Below are 21,118 nucleotides of genomic sequence, written 5' to 3' on the forward strand. Positions count from 1 at the left end.
GCACCCTGAAGCCGCTCCCTGTTAAGTGTAAGAGTGTCACCATAACTGCACCCTCTCACCCAAGGCCAGGCCCTCATTTGAAACTGAGAATCATCATGATCACACACAAAAATGTAATCGGTACAAAGTTCATGAACCAATCTTATGTTTTTTGCTGTGTTATGGTGCAGGACTGACTCACCCAGCTCACAGGACTGGCTAATTACGTCCCATCTGACGCAAAGATATTTAGAATGGTCCTTTGTAACTCTGGGCTACGACTCATTTCAGCTTCAACCTTGGGTCGCTTAAAACTCCAGCAAGGACCGCTCTGAATTTTTGTCACGGTTGTACAGCCATTTAATTTTGCACATTCGCACTAGGAAGTTTTTCACTTTTGACTCGTGAGCTGGGATTTTCACCTGTACAGTACAAAATGGGAACCACGTCGTGCAGACTGCAACAGGTGTTATTTTTATGGTGCTTGCTTATTCCTACGATGGCAGAGACATCAGGTGAGTGGTAACATCATTTTCTGCTGATAAATATTCTAAATCCATCTGTGGAGCTGAACAAAGCTACAGGAAAATAAAGCCTTGTATTTGTACAGCGCTTTCTTCATGCCTTAAAGTTCTTCACGTGCAATTAATTACTCGAATATTGGGGAAATTAAGCAAAGAGTTTGCACTATTTTGAGGGAGGACTGTGGTTCCGGAGATGGGGAAAGTCCCTGCTCTTCATAGAATCTTACAGCACAGAAGGAGACCATTCGGCCCATCGTGCCTGTGCCGGCTCTTTGAAAGAGCTCTCCAATTAGTCCCACTCTCCCCCGCCCTTTCCCCACAGCCCTGCAAATTTTTCCTTTTCAAGTATTTATCCAATTCCCTTTTGAAAATTACTAATGAATCTGCTTCCACCGCCCTTTCAGGCAGCGCATTCCAGATCACAACAACTCACTGCGTAAAATAATTCTCCTCATCCTCCTTCAGGTTCTTTGCCAATTACCTTAAATCTGTGTCCTCTGGTTACCGACCCTCCTACCAGTGGAAACAGTTTACATAGGATTACATTACATAGGATAGACAACACAGAAACAGGCCATTCAGCCCAACCAGTCCATGCACCACTCGAGCCTCCTCCCGTCTTTCCTCATCTAACTCTATCAGCGTAACCCTCGATTCCCTTCTCCCTCATATGCTTGTCCAGCCTCCCCTTAAATGTATCGATACTATTCGCTTCAACCACTCCCTGTGGTAGCGAGTTCCACATTCTCACCACTCTCTGGGTAAAGAAGTTTCTCCTGAATTCCCTATTGGATTTCTTGGTGACTATCTTATATTGATGGCCTCTAGTTTTGCTCTTCCCCACAAGTGGAAACATTCTCTCTGTATCCACTCTATCAAAACCTTTCATAATTTTAAAGACCTCTATTAGGTCACCCCTCAGCCTTCTCTTTTCAGGGGAAGAGAAAAGAGACCCAGCCTGTTCATCCTTTCCTGATAGTTATAACCTCGCATTTCTGGTATCATCCTTGTAAATCTTCTCTGCACCCTCTCCAGTGTCTCGATATCCTTTTTATAATATGGCGACCAGAACTGTGCGCAGTGCTCCAAGTGTGGTCTAACCAAGGTTCGATACAGGTTTAACATAACTTCCCTACTTTTCAATTCTATCCCTCTAGAAATAAACCCTAGAACCTGGTTTGCTTTTTCATGGCCTTGCTAACCTGTGTCGCTACTTTTAGTGATTTGTGTATTTGTACTCCGAGATCCCTTTGTTCCTCTACCCCACCCAGACTCGCACCCTCCAAGTGATAAGTGACCTCCCTCTTCTTCCTACCAAAATGTAATACCTCACATTTATCTGTGTTGAACTTCATTTGCTAATTATATGCCCATTCTGCAAGTTTATTAATGTCCTCCTGTAATTTGTTGCAGTCCTCCTCAGTATTGACTATCCAACCCAATTTGGTGTCATCCGCAAATTTAGAAATTGTGTTTTTGATTCCTGAGCCTAAATCATTGATGTAAATTGTGAACAGCAGTGGTCCCAGCACTGATCCTCGTGGAACACCACTACCCACCTTCTGCCACTGTGAATAGCTACCCTTTACCCCCACTCTCTGCTTTCTGTCCTGAAGCCAGTCAGCAATCCATTCTGCTACTTGTCCGCTCACCTCCTTATTTACTCCATCAAAACTCCCACATGATTTTGAACACCTCTATTAAATCTCCCCTTAACCTTCTCTGCTCTAAGGTGAACAATCCCAGCTTCTCCAGTCTCTCCACATCACTGAAGTCCCTCATCCCTGGTACCATTCTGGTCAATCTCCTCTGCACCCTCTTTGACATCCGTGTGCTGTCCAGAATTGGACGCAATACTTCAGCTGAGGTCTCACCAGTGATTTGTAACGGTTTAGCAGAACCTCCTTGCTTATGCACTCTATGCCTCTATTTATAAAGCCAAGGATCCCATATGCTTTTTTTAACAGCTTATTAACTAGTCCTGGCACCTTTGTATCATCCTATGCCGTGCTGTAACTCGCTCAGTTCTCAAAGCGCAGGTTGACAATACAGATATTGCACAGGAGCATAATCAGACAAAAACTGACACCGAGCCACATAAGGAGATATTAGGGACGGGCGACCAGAAGCTTGGTCAAAGAGGCAGGTTTTAAGGAGCGTCTTAAAGGAGGAGAGAGAGGTGGAGAGGTTTGGCGAGGAAACTCCAGAGCTCGGGGCCCGGGTGCCAGTGGTGGGGTGAAGGAAGTGGGGGATGCACAAGGAAAGCATAGTTCTCAGGGGGTTGTGGGACTGGAGGAGGTTACAGAGATAGGGAGGAGGCGAGGCCATGGAGGGATTTGAACACAGGGGATGAGAATTTTAAAATCGAGGCATTGGGAGCCTGAAAGGGTGGTGTAAACAGATTCAATATTAACTTGAAAAAGGGAATTGGATAAATACTTATAAAGGAAAAATTTGCTGGGCTATGGGGAAAGAGACACATAGAAACATAGAAGATAGGAGCAGGGGTCGGCCATTCGGCCCCTCGAGCCTGCTCCGCCATTCAATGAGATCATGGCTGATCATCCAAATTCAGTACCCCGTACCTGCTTTCTCCTCATATCCCTTGATCCTGCATGCTTACCTTCAGCGACTGGTGCACAAGGACACCCAGGTCTTGTTGCACTTCCCCTTTTCCCAATCTATTGCCGTTCAGATAATCTGTCTTCCTGTTTTTGCCACCGAAGTGGGGGAGTGGGACTAATTGGAGAGCTCTTTCAAAGAGCCGGCACAGGCACGGTGGGCTGAATGGCCTCCTCCTGTGCTGTATTATTTTATATTAATAAACACATAAACACATTAGTATAAAATTATTTTGTGCACAGTCACAGTGAAAGTACTGATCTGTTAATTTGAAATAGGTTATCAACTTCTTAAAGAGGCATACCAAGCACGTACATCAGTGTGTGTGTTTAACAAGAACAAAGGAATTTAGCGCAATTCGTTCTCGGTGTTCCATTAGATCACACATCTCTTCATATGCCTCATATCAAAGAGCTCTTATAAATATAGAAACAAAGGTAACAATTTTTTAAATCGTTAGAGCGGTGAATTTAGAAGTTTGGCCCGTCATGGCAGTGTATGACCGCCCCTGCCTCAGCTCATCTATTGCTGAAACCCTCATCCGAGCCTTTGTTACCTCCCAGACTCGACTATTCCAATGCTGTCCTGGCCGGCCTCCCATCGTCCACCCTCCATCAACTTGAGCTCAACCAAAACTCTCCTGCCCCCGATCCTAACTCGCACTAAGTCCCGTTCGCCCATCACCCACTGTACTCACTGACCTACATTGGCTCCTGGGCTGGCAACGCCGCGATTTTAAAATTCTCATCCTCATGTTCAAATCCCTCAATGCCCTCTTTATCTCTGTAACCTCCTCCAGTCCTACAACCCTCCGAGATCTCTGCGCTCCTCCAATTCGGGCCTCTTGCGCATCCCCGATTTTAATCGTTCCACCATTGGCGGCCGTGCCTTCAGCTGCCTGGGCCCTGAGCTCTGGAATTCCCTCCTTAAAGCTCTCCACCTCCCTCTCCTCCTTTATGTCCCTCCTTAAAACCTACCTCTTTCGCCAAGCTTTTGGTCACCTGTCCAAATGCCCCCTTCTTTGTCTCGGGGTCAACTTTTTGACTGATAACGCTCCTGTGAAGCATCTTGGGACGTTTTACTACGTTAAAGGCCCTGTGTAAATACAAGTTGTTGTTGTTGTTGCATATTTTCGGATACTCACTGAAAATGGATGCCGTGCTGGACTTTCAAATCACAAGATGGATGACACTGCCTCGGGGGAGGGGTGGGGAGAAGGAAGTTCAATTGATTTCAGGTCAGAAGCGCAGTGAGCTCCGGTGGAGATTGGCAAGAGGTTCAGGCACGGTCAAAGACAACGGAATGGAAGCAGAACCTTGAAGGAAGAGACCTGATTGCCTTTAAGAGCTTGGCTGATAAGTGATGTTCATTTAAACAGAGTGCGCCAACGTAAGTGATTGGCCTAAGCTTTCCAATTAGTGTTATGTTCAAGCTAGCAGTTGCCAAAGGGCTAATTTGAAGGTAATAGGAAAGTTACAGCTTCTAGCTCTTCAAAGTCGTAACACTAGAAGGTGAGATACTGCTCTTTCTTTGATTGTAACATTTTTTTATTCCTTCATGGGATGTGGGCATCGCTGGCATTTATTTATACATCCCGCCTTCTTGAACCACTGCAGTCCGTGTGGTGAAGGTACTCCCACAGTGCTGTTAGGGGGGGAGTTCCAGGATTTTGACCCAACAACAATGAAGGAACAGCCGATATATTTCCAAGTCTGGATGGTGTGTGTGACTTGGAGGGGAACTTGGAGGTGGTGGTGTTCCCATGTGTCTGCTGCCCTTGTCCTTCTAGATGGTGGAGGTCGCGGGTTTGGGGGGTGCTGCAGAAGAAGCCTTGGTCAGTTGCTGCAGTGCATCTTGTACATGGTACACACTGCAGCCACGGTGCGCCGGTGGTGGAGGGAGTGAATGTTTAAGGTGGTGGATGGGGCGCCTAGAAATAGTAGATGCATTGCTGGTCATCTTCCAAAATTCTATAAACTCTGGAACAGTTCCCATGGATTGGAGGGTAGCTAATGTAACCCCACTATTCAAAAAAGGTGGTAGAGAGAAAACGGGGAATTATAGACCGGTAAGCCTGACATCGGTAGTGGGGAAAATGCTAGAGTCCATTATAAAAGATGTAATAGCAGAGCACTTGGAAAACAGTGACAGGATCGGACAAAGTCAACATGGATTTACAAAAGGTAAATCGTGCTTGACTAATCTACTGGAATTTTTGGAGGATGTGACTGGTAGAATAGATAAGGGAAAACCAGTGGATGTGGTGTATTTGGACTTTCAGAAGGCTTTCGATAAGGTCATGCATAAGAGATTAGCATGCAAAGTTAAAGCACATGGGATTGGGGGTAAGGTGCTGACTTGGATAGAGCACTGGTTGGCAGACAGGAAGCAAAGAGTTGGAATAAACGGGTCTTTTTCCGAGTGGAAGGCAGTGACTAGTGGGGTACCACAGGGATCGGTGCTAGGACCCCAGTTATTCACAATATATATTAATGATCTAGATGAGGGAACTAGATGTAATATCTCCAAGTTTGCAGATGACATAAAGCTGGGTGGGCATGTGTGCTGTGAGGAGGATGCAGAGAAACTCCAGTACGATTTGGACAGATTGGGCAGATGCAGTATAATGTGGATAAATGCGAGGTTATCCACTTTGGTGGCAAAAACAGGAAGGCAGATTAATATCTGAACGGCAATAGATTGGGAAAAGGGGAAGTGCAACGAGACCTGGGTGTCCTTGTGCACCAGTCGCTGACGGTAAGCATGCAGGTGCAGCAGGCGGTTAAGAAGGCAAATGGTATGTTGGCCTTCATAGCAAGAGGATTTGAGTACAGGAGCAAAGATGTCTTGCTGCAGTTGTACAGGGCCTTGGTGAGACCACACCTTGAGTATTGTGTGCAGTTTTGGTCGCCTTATCTGAGGAAGGATGTTCTTGCCATGGAGGGAGTGCAGCGAAGATTTACCAGACTGATACCTGGGATGGCAAGAATGACATATGAAGAGAGATTGGGTCGATTGGGCTTATATTCGCTAGAGTTTAGAAGAATGAGAGGGGATCTCATTGAAACTTATAAAATTCTAACAGGACTAGACAGACTAGATGCAGGAAGGATGTTCCCGATGGCCGGGGAGTCCAGAACCAAGGGTCACAGTCTAAAGATAAGGGGTAAGCCATTTAGGACTGAGATGAGGAGGAATTTCTTCACCCAGAGAGTGGGTGAACCTGTGGAATTCTCCACCACAGAAGGCAGTTGAGGCCAATTCAATGGGCCAGAAATTCCAGAACGGGGCTTGCAGCGCGTGCAAGCCCCGTATTTGCACTTACCCCGCGCTCCTGCCGATCAGCTCCAGGGATGCCTGCACTTCCAGAAACTGAAGCAAGAATCCCGGGCAGCGTATGACGTCACGCCGCCCAGGAGCGCAGCCAGCGCGGACCCAGGAGCGTGCAGTGTAAGTGAGACACGCCCCTTGAGGTCTCAGTTTCACTGGACACGCCCCCAATGTTTCTGTCAAGCTGCTTTGCTTTTTTACATGCAAAGCAGCAGTTTAAATAGGTTTTTGGAAGTTTTTTGAAGATTTTGGTAACTTTTATAAACTTTTTAAAATGTTTACATTATTTTGAGTAATCTGAAGTAGTTTTAAAGAGAATTAAAGCAATTTAAAGACTTTTAAAAGCCCTAAAAGAATTTTTTTAATTCCATTTATTTATTTAGCAATGTCGTCGTCATACGTGTCTTCACACTGTTCCCTTTGGGGAACTGTATGAAGTGGTGGAAGGATTTATGGCCGTGATTAACGCTCATTCCGTGACCGTAACCATCTTTGAACCAGCCATTAGGGCGGTTAGTCCTATGGCGGGAGGGTTTTACGGGCTCCCACAAGCTATACAAGGAGGGGGGGCCACCCGCACCCACGGACGCAAATATCCCACTGGATGTCAACCCAGAATTTAGAGCCGGAGCTCCGACTCCACTTGCTGGGACTGTCTGGAGCGGGGTTCGAAACCCTACCCTGATCTGGCCCAGCGGCAGGGATCCTACCACTATGACAAAGGCCCAATCCGATTAGCAACGTGAAATGGCAGCCTAGGGCTCCAGTCACGGGGAGGGAAAAGACACAGGAAACGTATGGGTGTCACCTTTTGTGCGGAGTGTGCCTTTTGCGTAGCAGTAACCATCCCCGCCGCTGGGCCAGAAGGAGTAGGGTTTTGAACCCCACTCCAGACAGTCCCGGCACGTGGAGTCGGAGCTCCAACTTTAAATTCTGGGTGGACATCCAGCGGGATACTTGCGTCCGTGGGTGTTGGTGGCCGCCACCCCTCCCCCTCCCCCTCAGATGGGTTGTGGGAGCCCGTAAAACCCTCCCGCCAAACCCTCCCGCCATAGGACTAACCACCCTAATGGCTGGTTCAAAGATGGTTACGGTCACGGAATGAGCGTTAATCATGGCCATAAATCCTTCCACCACTTCATACAGTTCCCCAAAGGGAACAGTGTGAGGATACGTCCGATGATGACCTCTTGCGCAATGCACCTCCTTGGACCCTCAGTCGCAGGTGCGAGGGGGCAAGTGGTGCAAGTGTTAAATTTTTTATTTTGACATGTAAAATGTTGGCCCAATAATTCCCTTCCAAATGCGCTAGTACGGTCGGGGTACTTACGCATCTGGCCGGATGAAATGCCGGTTTTCAGCATGCACAGTGCATGTGGGGAAAACCGGCATTTCCTGTCCTCTGAACGAAGGGGTTCAGAGGCAGAACGCGTGCGACTGCACATGCAGCGCGTGCGCAGTATAATTCGCCGCTTTCATTAATGCTTTCAGTGAGGTCCAGTCATTACAACTTACACATGAAAAAAGCATGGGTACAGTTGCTACAGAGGCTGCAGAGGAAGATATTTCTTATCGTGGAGCTTCTGAAAGTATGTATGTCTGTGTATATTCCTTTGCGTGTTATGTATATATTCCTTTACTTATGTGTATGAATGTATTATTTAATTATGACTTTCAGAGAAAGTAACTTATTGGAAAATCATAATTAAAAACATACATTCATAGTAAAGGAATATAAAACATACATACATATACGTAAAGGAATATATGTGGACATACATACATAACTCATTCTCACATTCCATTCACACAGCCACAATTGCTCCTTCTACCTACCGCTCTGAAAACCCTTTAAAAAAAAAAAAATTTTTACTTTAAAACTTACTTAAAATAACTTCCCTCCCTTTCCCAAACAAAAATATTGCATTTCAAAAGCTCCACGATAAAATATATCTTCCTCCGCAGCCAATGAACCACTTTACACTTGCTTTTTTTCAGTGTAAGTTCTGAGGACTTACCCTCACGGATTTCATGAATGAAATCCACGAAGTTCACTGCGCAAGCGCTGCCTGTGCAGTCGCACGCGCTCGAGGTCTGGAAATGCCGGCGTTCCCCGCATGCGCTGTTCCTGCTGAACGCCGGCATTTCCAACGGCCAGAAGCGTGAGTACCCCGAGCGCACTCACGCTTCTGGCCTGGAATTTCTGGCCCATTAAATATATTCAAGAAGGAGTTCGATATATTTCTTAAGGGTAAAGGGATCAAGGGATATGGGGAGAAAGCAGGGACCGGGTACTGAGTTTGGATGATCAGCCATGGTCTCATTGAATGGCGGAGCAGGCTTCAGGGGCCGAATGGCCGACTCCTGCTCCTATCTTCTATGTTTCCATGTTTCTGTGTGCCGTTCAAGCGGGCTGCTTTGTCCTTTGTCCTTGAGTGCATAGGTATCAGAGCCTGCACACATTTATATAGAGGGAGGTTCCACTCCAACAACAGCAATATCAGTGTCAACTGAGAGACCCTCCAGATGTCTCCTCTTCATCTACTGGAACCCAGCCTAAGGAGATAAATAAATGGCAGACAATTTGAACAATTAATTAAAGACACTGACTAGTAGGCAGCTCAGAGTAGCATTACAGGGGGCACCAGTTTCATTTGTATTTCGTGGCTAATTTATGAAGATCTATGAAAATTTCAGATATTTAACATAAAAAATTTGCCACTGGGTTCACTTGTTAAGTGTACTGTTGTGTGACTAAGAACATAAGAACATAAGAAATAGGAGCAGGAATAGGCCACTTGGCCCCTCGAGCCTGCTCCGCCATTCAATAAGATCATGGCTGATCCTGGGCTCAAAGCCACTTCCCCGCCCGCTCCCCATAACCCTTCACTCCCTTATCTTGCAAAAACCTGTCGATCTCCACTTTAAATGTATTTAATGACCCAGCCTCCACAGCTCTCTGTGGCAGAGAATTCCACAAATTTACGATCCTCTGAGAAAAGAGGTTCCTCCTCATCTCAGTTCTAAAAGGGCGGCCCTTTATTCTGAGACTGTACCCCCAAGTTCTAGATTTCTCCACGAGGGGAAACATCCTCTCTGCATCTACCCTGTCGAGCCCCTTCAGTATCTTATATGTTTCGATAAGATCACCTCTCATTCTTCTAAATTCCAATGAGTATAGACCCAGCCTGCTCAACCTTTCCTCATAAGTCAACCCCCTCATCTCTGGAATTAACCGAGTGAATCGTCTCTGAACTGCCTCCAATTAAAGTATATCCTTCCTTAAATAAGGAGACCAAAACTGTACACAGTACTCCAGGTGTGGTCTCACCAATACCCAGTACAGTTGTAGCAGGACTTCCCTGCTTTTATACTCCAACCCCCTTGCAATAAAGGCCAACATTCCATTTGCCTTTTTGATTACTTGCTGGACCTGCATGCTAACTTTTTGTGTTTCACGCACAAGGACCCCCAGGTCCCTCTGAACTGTAGCATTTTGTAATCTCTCTCCATTTAAATAATAGTTTGCTTTTTTAAATTTTTCCTGCCAAAGTGGATAACCTCACACTTTCCCACATTATACTCCATCTGCCAAATGCTTGCCCACTCACCTAGCCTGTCTATATCCCTTTACAGATTCTTTGAGTCCTCTGCACAACTTGCTTTCCCACCCATCTTTGTAACATCTGCAAACTTGGCTACATTACACTCGATCCTTTCATCCAAGTTATTAATGTAGATTGTAAATAGTTGAGGCCCCAGCACCGATCCCTGTGGCACCCCACTAGTTACCGTTTGCCAACCAGAAAATTTCCCATTTATCCCGACTCTCTGCTTTCTGTTAGTTAGCCAATTCTCTATCCATGCTAATATATTACCCCCAACTCTGTGAGATCTTATCTTATGCAGTAATCTTTTATGTGGCACCTTATCAAATCACAGAAATCACAGAATCACAGAAACCTCACAGTACAGATAGAGGCCATTTCGGCCCATCGAGCCTGCACCGACACATATCCCACCCGATCCCCGTAACCCCTACACATATCCCACCCTATCCACATAACCCCATGTATTTAATCCCCCTAACACTAAGGGTCAATTTTTATCATAGCCAATCAACCTAACCCGCACATCTTTGGACTGTGGGAGGAAACCGGAGCACCCGGAGAAAACCCACGCAAACACGGGGAGAATGTGCAAACTCCACACAGGCAGTCACCCGAGGCCGGATTCGAACCCGGGTCCCTGGCGCTGTGAGGCAACAGTGCTAACCACTATGCCACCGTGCCTTCTGGAAATCCAAATACACCACATCCACTGGCTTACCCATGTCACCTTGTTTGTTACATACTCAAAGAACTCCAGCAAATTTGTTAAACATGATTTCCCTTTACTAAAACCATGCTGACTCTGTTTGACTGCAGTATGTTTTTCTAAATGCCCTGCTACTGCTTCCTAATGAAGGACTCCAGCATTTTCCCAACGACAGATGTTAGGCTAACTGGTCTATAGTTTCCTGCTTTCTGTCTCCCTCCTTCCTTGAATAGGGGTGTTACATTAACGGTTTTCCAATCCGCTGGGACCTCTCCAGAGTCCAGGGAATTTTGGTATATTGCAACCAATGCATCCACTATCTCTGCAGCCACTTCTTTTAAGACCCTTGGATGCAGGCCATCTCGTCCAGGGGACTTGTCATCTTTTAGTCCCATTATTTTACCAAGTACGTACTATATCCTTAGTGATAGTGATTGTCTTTACTCCCTGTGGCCCCTTGATTACCCATTATTGGGGTGTTGTTAGTGTCTTCTACAGTGAAGGCAGATGCAAAATATTTGTTTAGAGTCTCTTCCATTTCTCCGTTCCCCATTATTAATTCTGCAGACTCATCCTCCAAGGGATCAATGTTTACTTTAGCTACTCTCTTCCTTGACTGAGTCATATGGACCAGGGAAGGGCGAAGTGAGATTTAGGAGAAGCATCAATCTGGCGCATATCACACAGTGTAATAGGACGGGACATTCTGATGGGATGGCAGATTGCAATGAATACAGAAAAACCATTGAGTGTAAAGCTGACCCAACTATCCTGATATTAAACAGAGGCCACTGGGGGATCAACTTCAACTGAGGCAACAACAGCAACCAGCAGTCCAGATGTTACCACCTCATCCACTGGACCCTCAACTACAGAAGGTAAATGGCAGACAATGTGACCCATTGTTTCATCACATCGCCCTGAAATTACTCTCCGAGGAGTTGGTGTACAGACACTGAACGTGTTTGTCTGAAGTCCCTCTCTCCCCTCTTTCAGCACAGTCTGTAACCAGTTTGTGTTAAACAGTTACAATATCACAGGGAGGGATTCCATACAAACAGGCGAACCCGGGCTGTCCAAGGTGTGCTGCAGGCTCCTGTTCCAGGACTGGGCAGAGTTTCAGGCTGAGGCCCAGATGTGGGCGTGGTGAGGCTGGGTCCGGGGGCAGACTGTCGGGGCTCAGTCTGACGTTGAGGCCTGTCTCTGAAATGTGCTTGAGCATCAGACAAAGGAAAGGGAGATCTTGAATTTATATAGCACCGATCACAACCTCAGGACGTCCCAAAGAAATTTGCAGCCTATGACAAGTGAAGTCAATGTTGCAAACTGGCAAACGGCAGCAGCAAATTTGCGCAGAGCAAGATCAGTCAAAAGTAAAGAGATAAATGTCCAGATAACCTGTTTTAATGATGTTGGTTGGGGATAAATATTAGCCAGGGCACCCGGGAGAACTCCTCTGCTCCTCTTCTGATAGTGCCACAGGATCTTTACCATCCACCTGCGAGGGCAGACAGGGCCTCACGTTAATGTCAAAACTGAAAGACAACACCTCAGACTGTGCAGCACTACCTCAGTACTGCACTGGGTGTGTCAGCTTAGATTACATCCTCAGGCTGTGGAATGGGACTTGAACCCACAATCTTCTGACTCAGAGGTCAGAGTGCTACCCACTGAGCGAAGGCAGACTCCTAAACTGGGATTTTGATCCTGGAGGGGAGTACGAGACAAAACCTTCCCTTTTGATGAAGGACAAGCATTAATTTCGATCAGATCGCACAGTGTAATAGGACGGGACATTCTGACGGGAAGGTAGATTGAAATGAATAAATATCGAGTGTAAACCTGACCCATGTAACCTGATATTAAACAGGAGCCACGACAACTGGACAGGAATCAACTGGGGGATCAACTTCAACTGAGACATCAGCAGCAACCAGCAGTCCAGATGTTTCCACCTCATCCACTGGACCCTCAACGACAGAAGGTAAATGGCAGACAATGTGACCCATTGTTTCATCACATCGCCCTGAAATTACTCTCCGAGGAGTTGGTGTATGGACACTGAACGTGTTTGTCTGAAGTCCCTCTCTCCCCTATTTCAGCACAGTCTGTAACCAGTTTGTGTCAAACAGTTACAATATCAGAGGGAGGAATTCCATACAAACAGGCTAACCCGGGCTGTCCAAGGTGTGCTGCAGGCTCCTGTTCCAGGTCTGGGCAGAGTTTCAGGATGTGGCCGAGATGTGGGTGTGCTGAGGCTGGGTCTGGGGGCAGACTGTAGGGGCTCAGTCTGACGTTGAGGCCTGTCTCTGAAATGGGTGTGGAGCATCAGATAAAGGAAAGAAAGATCTTGAATTTATATAGCGCCTTTCACAACCTCAGGATCCCAAAGTAATTCACAGCCAATGTGAAGTGTAGTCGCTGTTGTACTGCGAAATGACAGAAGCCAACTGGCACACGGCCAGATCCCACAAAGCTTAATGAGATAAATGACGAGATAAACTGTATCAGTCATGTTAGTTGGGAGATAAATATTGGCCAGGACACCAGGGAGAAGTCCCCTGCTCCTCTTCTGATAGTGCGACAGGATCTTCCCAATCCACCTGCGAGGGCAGACAGGGCCTCACGTTAATGTCACATCTGAATGACATACCTCCCACTGTACAGCACTGCCTCAGGACAGCACTGGGAGTGTCAGCTTAGATTACATCCTCAGTCTGTGGAATGGGACTTGAAACCACGACATTCTGACTCAGAGGTCAGAGTGCTACGCACTGAGCGAAGGTAGACTCCTGATTTGAATCTAATTTTGAGCAGATCACACAATGTAATAGGACGGGACATTCTGACGGGAAGGTAGATTGAAATGAATAAATATCGAGTGTAAACCTGACCCATGTAACCTGATATTAAACAGGAGCCTTGACAACTGGACAGGAATCAACTGGGGGATCAACTTCAACTGAGACACCAGCAGCAACCAGCAGTCCAGATGTTTCCACCTCATCCACTGGACCCTCAACTACAGAAGGTAAATGGCAGACAATCTGACCCATTGTTTCCTCACATCGCCCTGAAATTACTCTCCGAGGAGTTGGTGTACGGACACTGAACGTGTTTGTCTGAAGTCCCTCTCTCCCCTATTTCAGCACAGTCTGTAACCAGTTTGTGTCAAACAGTTACAATATCAGAGGGAGGAATTCAATACAAACAGGCTAACCCGGGCTGTCCAAGGTGTGCTGCAGGCTCCTGTTCCAGGTCTGGGCAGAGTTTCAGGATGTGGCCGAGATGTGGGTGTGCTGAGGCTGGGTCTGGGGGCAGACTGTAGGGGCTCAGTCTGACGTTGAGGCCTGTCTCTGAAATGGGTGTGGAGCATCAGATAAAGGAAAGAAAGATCTTGAATTTATATAGCACCTTTCACAACCTCAGGATCCCAAAGTAATTCACAACCAATGTGAAGTGTAGTCGCTGTTGTAATGCGGAAATGGCAGACGCCAACTTGCACACGGCAAGATCCCACAAAGCTTAATGAGATAAATGATGAGATAAACTGTATCAGTCATGTTAGTTGGGAGATAAATGTTGGCCAGGACACCCGGGAGAAGTCCCCTGCTCCTCTTCTGATAGTGCCACAGGATCTTCTCAATCCACCTGCGAGGGCAGACAGGGCCTCACGTTAATGTCACATCTGAATGACATACCTCCCACTGTACAGCACTGCCTCAGGACAACAATGGGAGTGTCAGCTTAGATTACATCCTGTCTGTGGAATGGGACTTGAAACCACGATATTCTAACTCAGGTCAGAGTGCTACGCACTGAGCGAAGGTAGACTCCTAACTTGTATCTAATTTTGAGCAGATCACACAATGTAATAGGACGGGACATTCTGATGGGAAGGTAGATTGAAATGAATAAATATCAAGTGTAAACCTGACCCATGTAACCTGATATTAAACAGGAGCCACGACAACTGGACAGGAATCAACTGGGGGATCAACTTCAACTGAGACACCAGCAGCAACTAGCAGCCCAGATGTTTCCACCTCATCCACTGGACGCTCAACGACAGGAGGTAAATGACAGACAATGTGACCCATTGTTTCATCACATCGCCCTGAAATTACTCTCCAAGGAGTTGGTGTACGGACATTTAACGTGTTTGTCTGAAGTCCCTCTCTCCCCTATTTCAGCACAGTCTGTAACCAGTTTGTGTTGAACAGTTACAATATCAGAGGGAGGAATTCCATACAAACAGGCTAACCCGGGCTGTCCAAGGTGTGCTGCAGGCTCCTGTTCCAGGTCTGGGCAGAGTTTCAGGCTGAGGCCCAGATGTGCTGTCGGGGGGCATGTTTTTCGGGGTCTACGGCAATTTACCTGGTCAGCAGCCTTTGCCTGCACTCTGACCAATTCCAGTCTTTTACCTGGTTTACGGTAATTCCCCTGGTCAGGCAGCCTTTTGCTGCTACACTGTAAACCAATTTCCAAACAGCGGTTTCGAATCGCTAACCCCACCTTCCAGTTCTGACTGGAGGAACTTATAATTAATGATATATTAAAAACGGACAACTGATCTGGATGTGAGAAAGTCAAATTTTATTAACTAAAGAAACTATAATCAAATTTTAAACTATACCACACGAACACAGTAATTACAGTAAAATTGCTTAAATGGGGGAAGGCAGACGGCAAAAATGAGGGATAAGTGGCTACAATGTTAATTAAACAATCTTAGCAATTTCCCCTAAATTACCACCCCCTACCTCCTTACTAGGTTGCCTGGCTGAGGAGTCAGAAACCTGCTCACCTGTCGTCCAAGGAAATAAGAGAGAGATAGCTTCTCAGGAGCTACCTTTATATCCTGCCAACTGCTGCTGTTTGGCGCTGAAAGGGTCTGTGTGCAAAATTCGCGCCCAAAGTTCGAAGACACATGAGAAAGGCTGTGATTGGCTGATTCAAAGTGGTTGGAATGGTTTGAAGGTGTCTACCTTCTGGGGCCGAAGTGTACCCGCCCACGTCCGGAGTTCACCTGGGCTAAAACAAAAGGGAATCCAACTGCCCTATTGTTCAGTAATGGGTGATTCAAAAACCCATTCAATCCAAACTGTTCTCTTTCAAAAGTCCTTTTCCGGAGTTTCAATGTGCCTCATTGTGTGTAAGAGGTTTGAATGGGGCTGGATTTCTGTGTAAACAGAAACTGATTGTTCTGCGGTCAGACTCATGTGGTTTAATCCCTTATGTCAACATCGTGCAGTTTCGTGTAAACAATCCTTGCCTCTGTAGAAGGGAAACTCCCTGGTTTGATTGACAGGTCTGATTGCCACTGCTTGATCCTCCCACTTACACAGACATTTTGAGCTGCGAGCTGCTTTTGTCTTTTGGCCATGCTTTTATATCAGCCATTTTCAAACCTCTTTACAATATACACAGTTTAAAACTCAAAAGTACGATTTTTAATAAAATGTACTGTCTTAACGTGTGCGAATTTTTCCATGAAGTTCCTTGATTCCGGTGTTGTCCATGCGCCGCCCAGCTCAACGCAGCCTTTCGCGGTTCTGAGTATGTTTTAAAAAAACATTGCTCAACCCAGAGGCAATTTAAATCACATAATTCTTCGTCCACGATGTGGACCTATATTTTCCGATCTTCAGGGATTTAGGGGATTTTGCGAACCCCTACAGTGCGTGTAGTGAGGCTGGGTCTGGGAGCAGACTGTCGGGGCTCCGTCTGATGTTGAGGCCTGTCTCTGAAGTATGTGTAGATCATCAGTAAAAAGAAAGAAAGATATTTGCATTTATATAGCGTCTTTCACAACCTCAGGACATCCCAAAATATTTTGCAGCCTATGACAAGTGAAGACAGTGATGTAATGTGGCAAATGCCAGCTGCAAATTTGCACACAGCAAGATCACTCAAACAGCAAAGACATAAATGTCCAGATAACCTGTTTTAATGATGTTAGTTGGGAGATAAATATTAGCCAGGACACCCGGGAGAAGTCCCCTGCTCCTCTTCTGATAGTGCCACAGGATCTTCTCAATCCACCTGCGAGGGCAGACAGGGCCTCACGTTAATGTCACATCTGAATGACATACCTCCCACTGTACAGCACTGCCTCAGGACAGCACTGGGAGTGTCAGCTTAGATTACATCCTCAGTCTGTGGACTGGGACTTGAAACCACGACCTTCTGACTCAGAGGTCAGAGTGCTGCGCACTGAGCGAAGGTAGACTCCTAACTTGAATCTAATTTTGAGCAGATCACACAATGTAATAGGACGGGACATTCTGACGGGAAGGTAGATTGAAATGAATAAATATCGAGTGTAAACCTGACCCATGTAACCTGATATTAAACAGGAGCCATGACAACTGGACAGGAATCAACTGGGGGATCAACTTCAACTGAGACACCAGCAGCAACCAGCAGTCCAGATGTTTCCACCTCATCCACTGGACCCTCAACTACAGAAGGTAAATGGCAGACAATCTGACCCATTGTTTCATCACATCGGCCTGAAATTACTCTCCGAGGAGTTGGTGTACGGACACTGAACGTGTTTGTCTGAAGTCCCTCTCTGCCCTATTTCAGCACAGTCTGTAACCAGTTTGTGTTAAACAGTTACAATATCAGAGAGAGGAATTGCATACAAACAGGCTAACCTGGGCTGTCCAAGGTGTGCTGCAGGCTCCTGTTCCAGGTCTGGGCAGAGTTTCAGGCTGTGGCCCAGATGTGGGTGTGGTGAGGCTGGGTCTGGGGGCAGACTCTCAGGGCTCAGTCTGACTTTGAGGCCTGTCTCTGAAATGTGCTTGAGCATCAGAAAAAGGAAAGAAAGATCAGTAGGAATTGCCTAATTCCTATCTAAGAACTGAGGTCAACTCAGGCGATCAAACAAACAAGTTTTAATGCAAAACTAATGAGTTTAAACAGTTTGTAGAGATCGATACAGGAGAACCACGAAAACAGGTCTTTGCTGGTCGGAGGCTCCACGAGGACTGCCAGGGCGGTCTCGTGGATGGCATCATGATGTCATCACGTTTCTCCCGCGCTTGGGTGGTCACGTGATTAGCGGGATGATGTCATCGCGTTTACCCGCACTTTGCTGTGGTCTTAAAGGGACCGCGCCCCGTACATGCAAACAGTATGTACAAACACAGAAATCACTAACAGACTGGTATAGGCTTAGGTTGGAGCAAAACATCGTTAAAGGGAATTCTATACAGTTGCTCAGAGTCCCTCAGTGGCCCTGCCACAGATCTTGAATTTATGTAGCGCCTTTCCACAACCTCAGGATGTCCCAAAGTAATTCACAGCCAATGTGAAGTGTAGTCACTGTTGTAATGCGGAAATGGCAGGAGAAATTTTGCGCACGGCAAGATCCCACAAAGCTTAATGAGATAAATGACTAGATTAACTGTTTCAGTCATCACGTTAATGTCACATCTGAATGACATACCTCCCACTGTACAGCACTGCCTCAGGACAGCACTGGGAGTGTCAGCTTAGATTACATCCTCAGTCTGTGGAATGGGACTTGAAACCACGATATTCTAACTCAGGTCAGAGTGCTACGCACTGAGCGAAGGTAGACTCCTAATTTGTATCTAATTTTGAGCAGATCACACAATGTAATAGGACGGGACATTCTGGCGGGAAGGTAGATTGAAATGAATAAATATCGAGTGTAATACTGACCCATGTAACCTGATATTAAACAGGAGCCACGACAACTGGACAGGAATCAACTGGGGGATCAGCTTCAACTGAGACACCAGCAGCAACCAGCAGTCCAGATGTTTCCAGCTCATCCACTGGACCCTCAACTACAGAAGGTAAACGGCAGACAATGTGGCCCATTGTATCATCACATCGCCCTGAAATTACTCTCCGAGGAGTTGGTGTACGGACACTGAACGTGTTTGTCTGAAGTCCCTCTCCCCAATTTCAGCACAGTCTGTAACCAGTTTGTGTTAAACAGTTACAATATCAGAGGGAGGAATTCCATACAAACAGGCTAACCCGGGCTGTCCAAGGTGTGCTGCAGGCTCCTGTTCCAGGTCTGGGCAGAATTTCAGGCTGTGGCCCAGATGTGGCTGGGTCCGGGGGCAGACTGCAGGGGCTCAGTCTGATTTTGAGGCCTGTTCCTTAAATGTGTGTAGATCATGGCCCAGAAATTCGGGTCGGGGGCTTCCCGCGGGTGCAAGCCCCCGACCTGCACTTACCTTGCGCGCCGGCAGTTGAGCTCTAGGGCCCCGTTGAATTCCGCTCCGGGGCCTGGCCCAGCTGCCGGCGCGCTGTGCTTGCGTGTCCCAGGGGCGTAGTTAGTGCGATGCGTCCCCTGGGATCACGTGAGCCATGGGCAGCCAATCGGAGGAGGGAAAAGCCCATTCATAAGATTGACAGGAAGACCTGTGAAAACTTATGAATACTACGGGCCCCAAAATAGCAGTAAACCTTCAAATAATTTTTTTTTTAAATCACACTTTTTAAATAAACTATAAATTACATTAAATAACTATTTTAAACAATAATTTAAATTTTTGAAAAAACTAGTTTTATAAAAAAACGGGGCTAAAAATAAACTTACCTTGCTTTAAAGTATTTAAAAATAATAAACCTGTGGAAAAAATGTTTTAATTTTAATTAATTGACCACTTACCTTGTAAAAAGCAGGCCTTACGCCTGCTTTTTAAATGTGTAAATCCTGCAGGCTTACCCTCCCGGGAAAACCTGTATATAAAAAAAACCTAAGTTCAAAGCGCACGCGCAGCCTCCCCTGCGCGCGCGTTCGACCTCTGAACCCCTTCGTTAAGTGGATCGGGAGTGCCGGTTTCCCGCACATGCGCAGTGCATGCAGAAAACCGGCATTTCCATTCGGCCTACAGGTGAGTACCCCGTGCGTACTCACTCGTGGAGAGCCGAATTTCTGGGCCCATCAGATAAGGGAAAAAGAGATCTTGAATTTATATAGCGCCTTTCACAACCTCAGTATCCCAAAGTAATTTACAGCCAATGGGAAGTGTAGTCGCTGTTGTAATGTGGCAAATGGCAGAGGCCAATTTGTGCACGGCAAGATCCCACAAACCTTAATGAGATAATTGACTAGATTAACTGTTTTAGTCATGTTAGTTGGAGGTTATATATTAGCCAGGACATCAGGGAGACCTCCCCTACTCTTCTGATAGTGCCACAGGATCTTCTCAATCCCCCTGCGAGGGCAGACAGGGCCTCACATTAATGTCACATCTGAATGACATACCTCCTACTGTAGAGCACTGCCTCAGGACAGCACTGGGAATGTCAGCTTAGATTACATCCTCAGTGTTATGTCCGTGTATAAGAAGACACAGACTGCGGAGAACGGTACAATAGGTGTTTACTCAACGTGGCTGAGACTGCAACTGATCTGTACAGATTACTACTCAGCGTTATATACAGGTGTGGTCACTGCCGGTACTACAGTATACATGAGCTGTAAAAAGTAGTTTCCCCCCTTAAAGGTACATACATTACAATTCCTCCCCTTTTAGATTAACAGTACCATAACACTCATTTAACAATTAAATATCAAACTAATTACAATTAACACTTTTAACATGCGACATTAGCTGAAAATAGTCTATTTATAAATTCCATCTTTGGGGAGGCTTCCTGATCCTTTCTGGATAGCGCCTTTCCCGAGTGTCTTGCTCTTGGTGCGGAGGCGATTCTGGCCCCCTGTCGTCGGTTGGTTCATCAGCTTCTGATGCTACTGTTTCTGGGGTAGATGCTACCTGTACGTCGGGTTCATCACCAGGTACGTATGGGCGAGGCATGGGGTTGACTTGTTCCTGTGACTCTAGGATCTGGTCAGCATGGCGTCTCACGATGCTCTCCCCAATGTCCACTGTGTACATTAATGGGCCCTGCCGTGTGCATAGCGTTCCTGGCTGTCATTTTTCTGTTCGGTAGTCGCGGGCCAAGACTGGTTGCCCTACATTGAAGCTCCTTGTTGGCTTCTCATGGATGTGCTGGAATTGCTTACTCTCAACATCTCTTCGTACGTTTGGTCTGAGCAAATCCAGGCGAGATCTTAACCTTTGGTTAAAGAACATCATGGCTGGGGCCTGGTTGGTGACTGCATGTGTCGCATTCCGGTAGGTGAACAGGAAATTGTCCACCTTGTGCTGCAGCGGAATGTTGTCATTGTACATAGCCTTTATTGCCTTCTTAAAGGTTTGTACGAACCTCTCAGCCAATCCATTTGTGGCTGGATGATACGGGGCGGATGTGTAATGCCTTACCCCATTCTTTTTCAAGAACCTCCGGAACTCTTTGGACACAAACTGTGGTCCGTTGTCGGAGCA

The 21,118-nt window shown here is 46.4% G+C and overlaps 1 protein-coding gene across 1 annotated transcript in view; it reads left to right on the top strand.

Moving 5' to 3' along the window:
• Positions 1-478: 478 nt before the first annotated feature.
• Positions 479-21,118, top strand: part of LOC147081767 (uncharacterized) — a gene marked incomplete at its 3' end in the record, with an annotated part of 63,259 nt that continues 42,619 nt past the window's right edge. Inside the window, exons 1-7 of the mRNA XM_085980700.1 lie at positions 479-494; positions 11,558-11,650; positions 12,643-12,756; positions 13,690-13,803; positions 14,734-14,847; positions 17,132-17,245; positions 18,491-18,604. Of these exons, the coding sequence (XP_085836826.1) occupies positions 479-494; positions 11,558-11,650; positions 12,643-12,756; positions 13,690-13,803; positions 14,734-14,847; positions 17,132-17,245; positions 18,491-18,604 (679 nt within the window). The remainder of the gene's footprint in view (positions 495-11,557; positions 11,651-12,642; positions 12,757-13,689; positions 13,804-14,733; positions 14,848-17,131; positions 17,246-18,490; positions 18,605-21,118) is intronic.

This window comes from Somniosus microcephalus, unplaced genomic scaffold (genome assembly GCF_052327205.1).
Source record: "Somniosus microcephalus isolate GS21.2 unplaced genomic scaffold, FLI_Smic_1.0 scaffold433, whole genome shotgun sequence".
Taxonomy (NCBI): domain Eukaryota; kingdom Metazoa; phylum Chordata; class Chondrichthyes; order Squaliformes; family Somniosidae; genus Somniosus; species Somniosus microcephalus.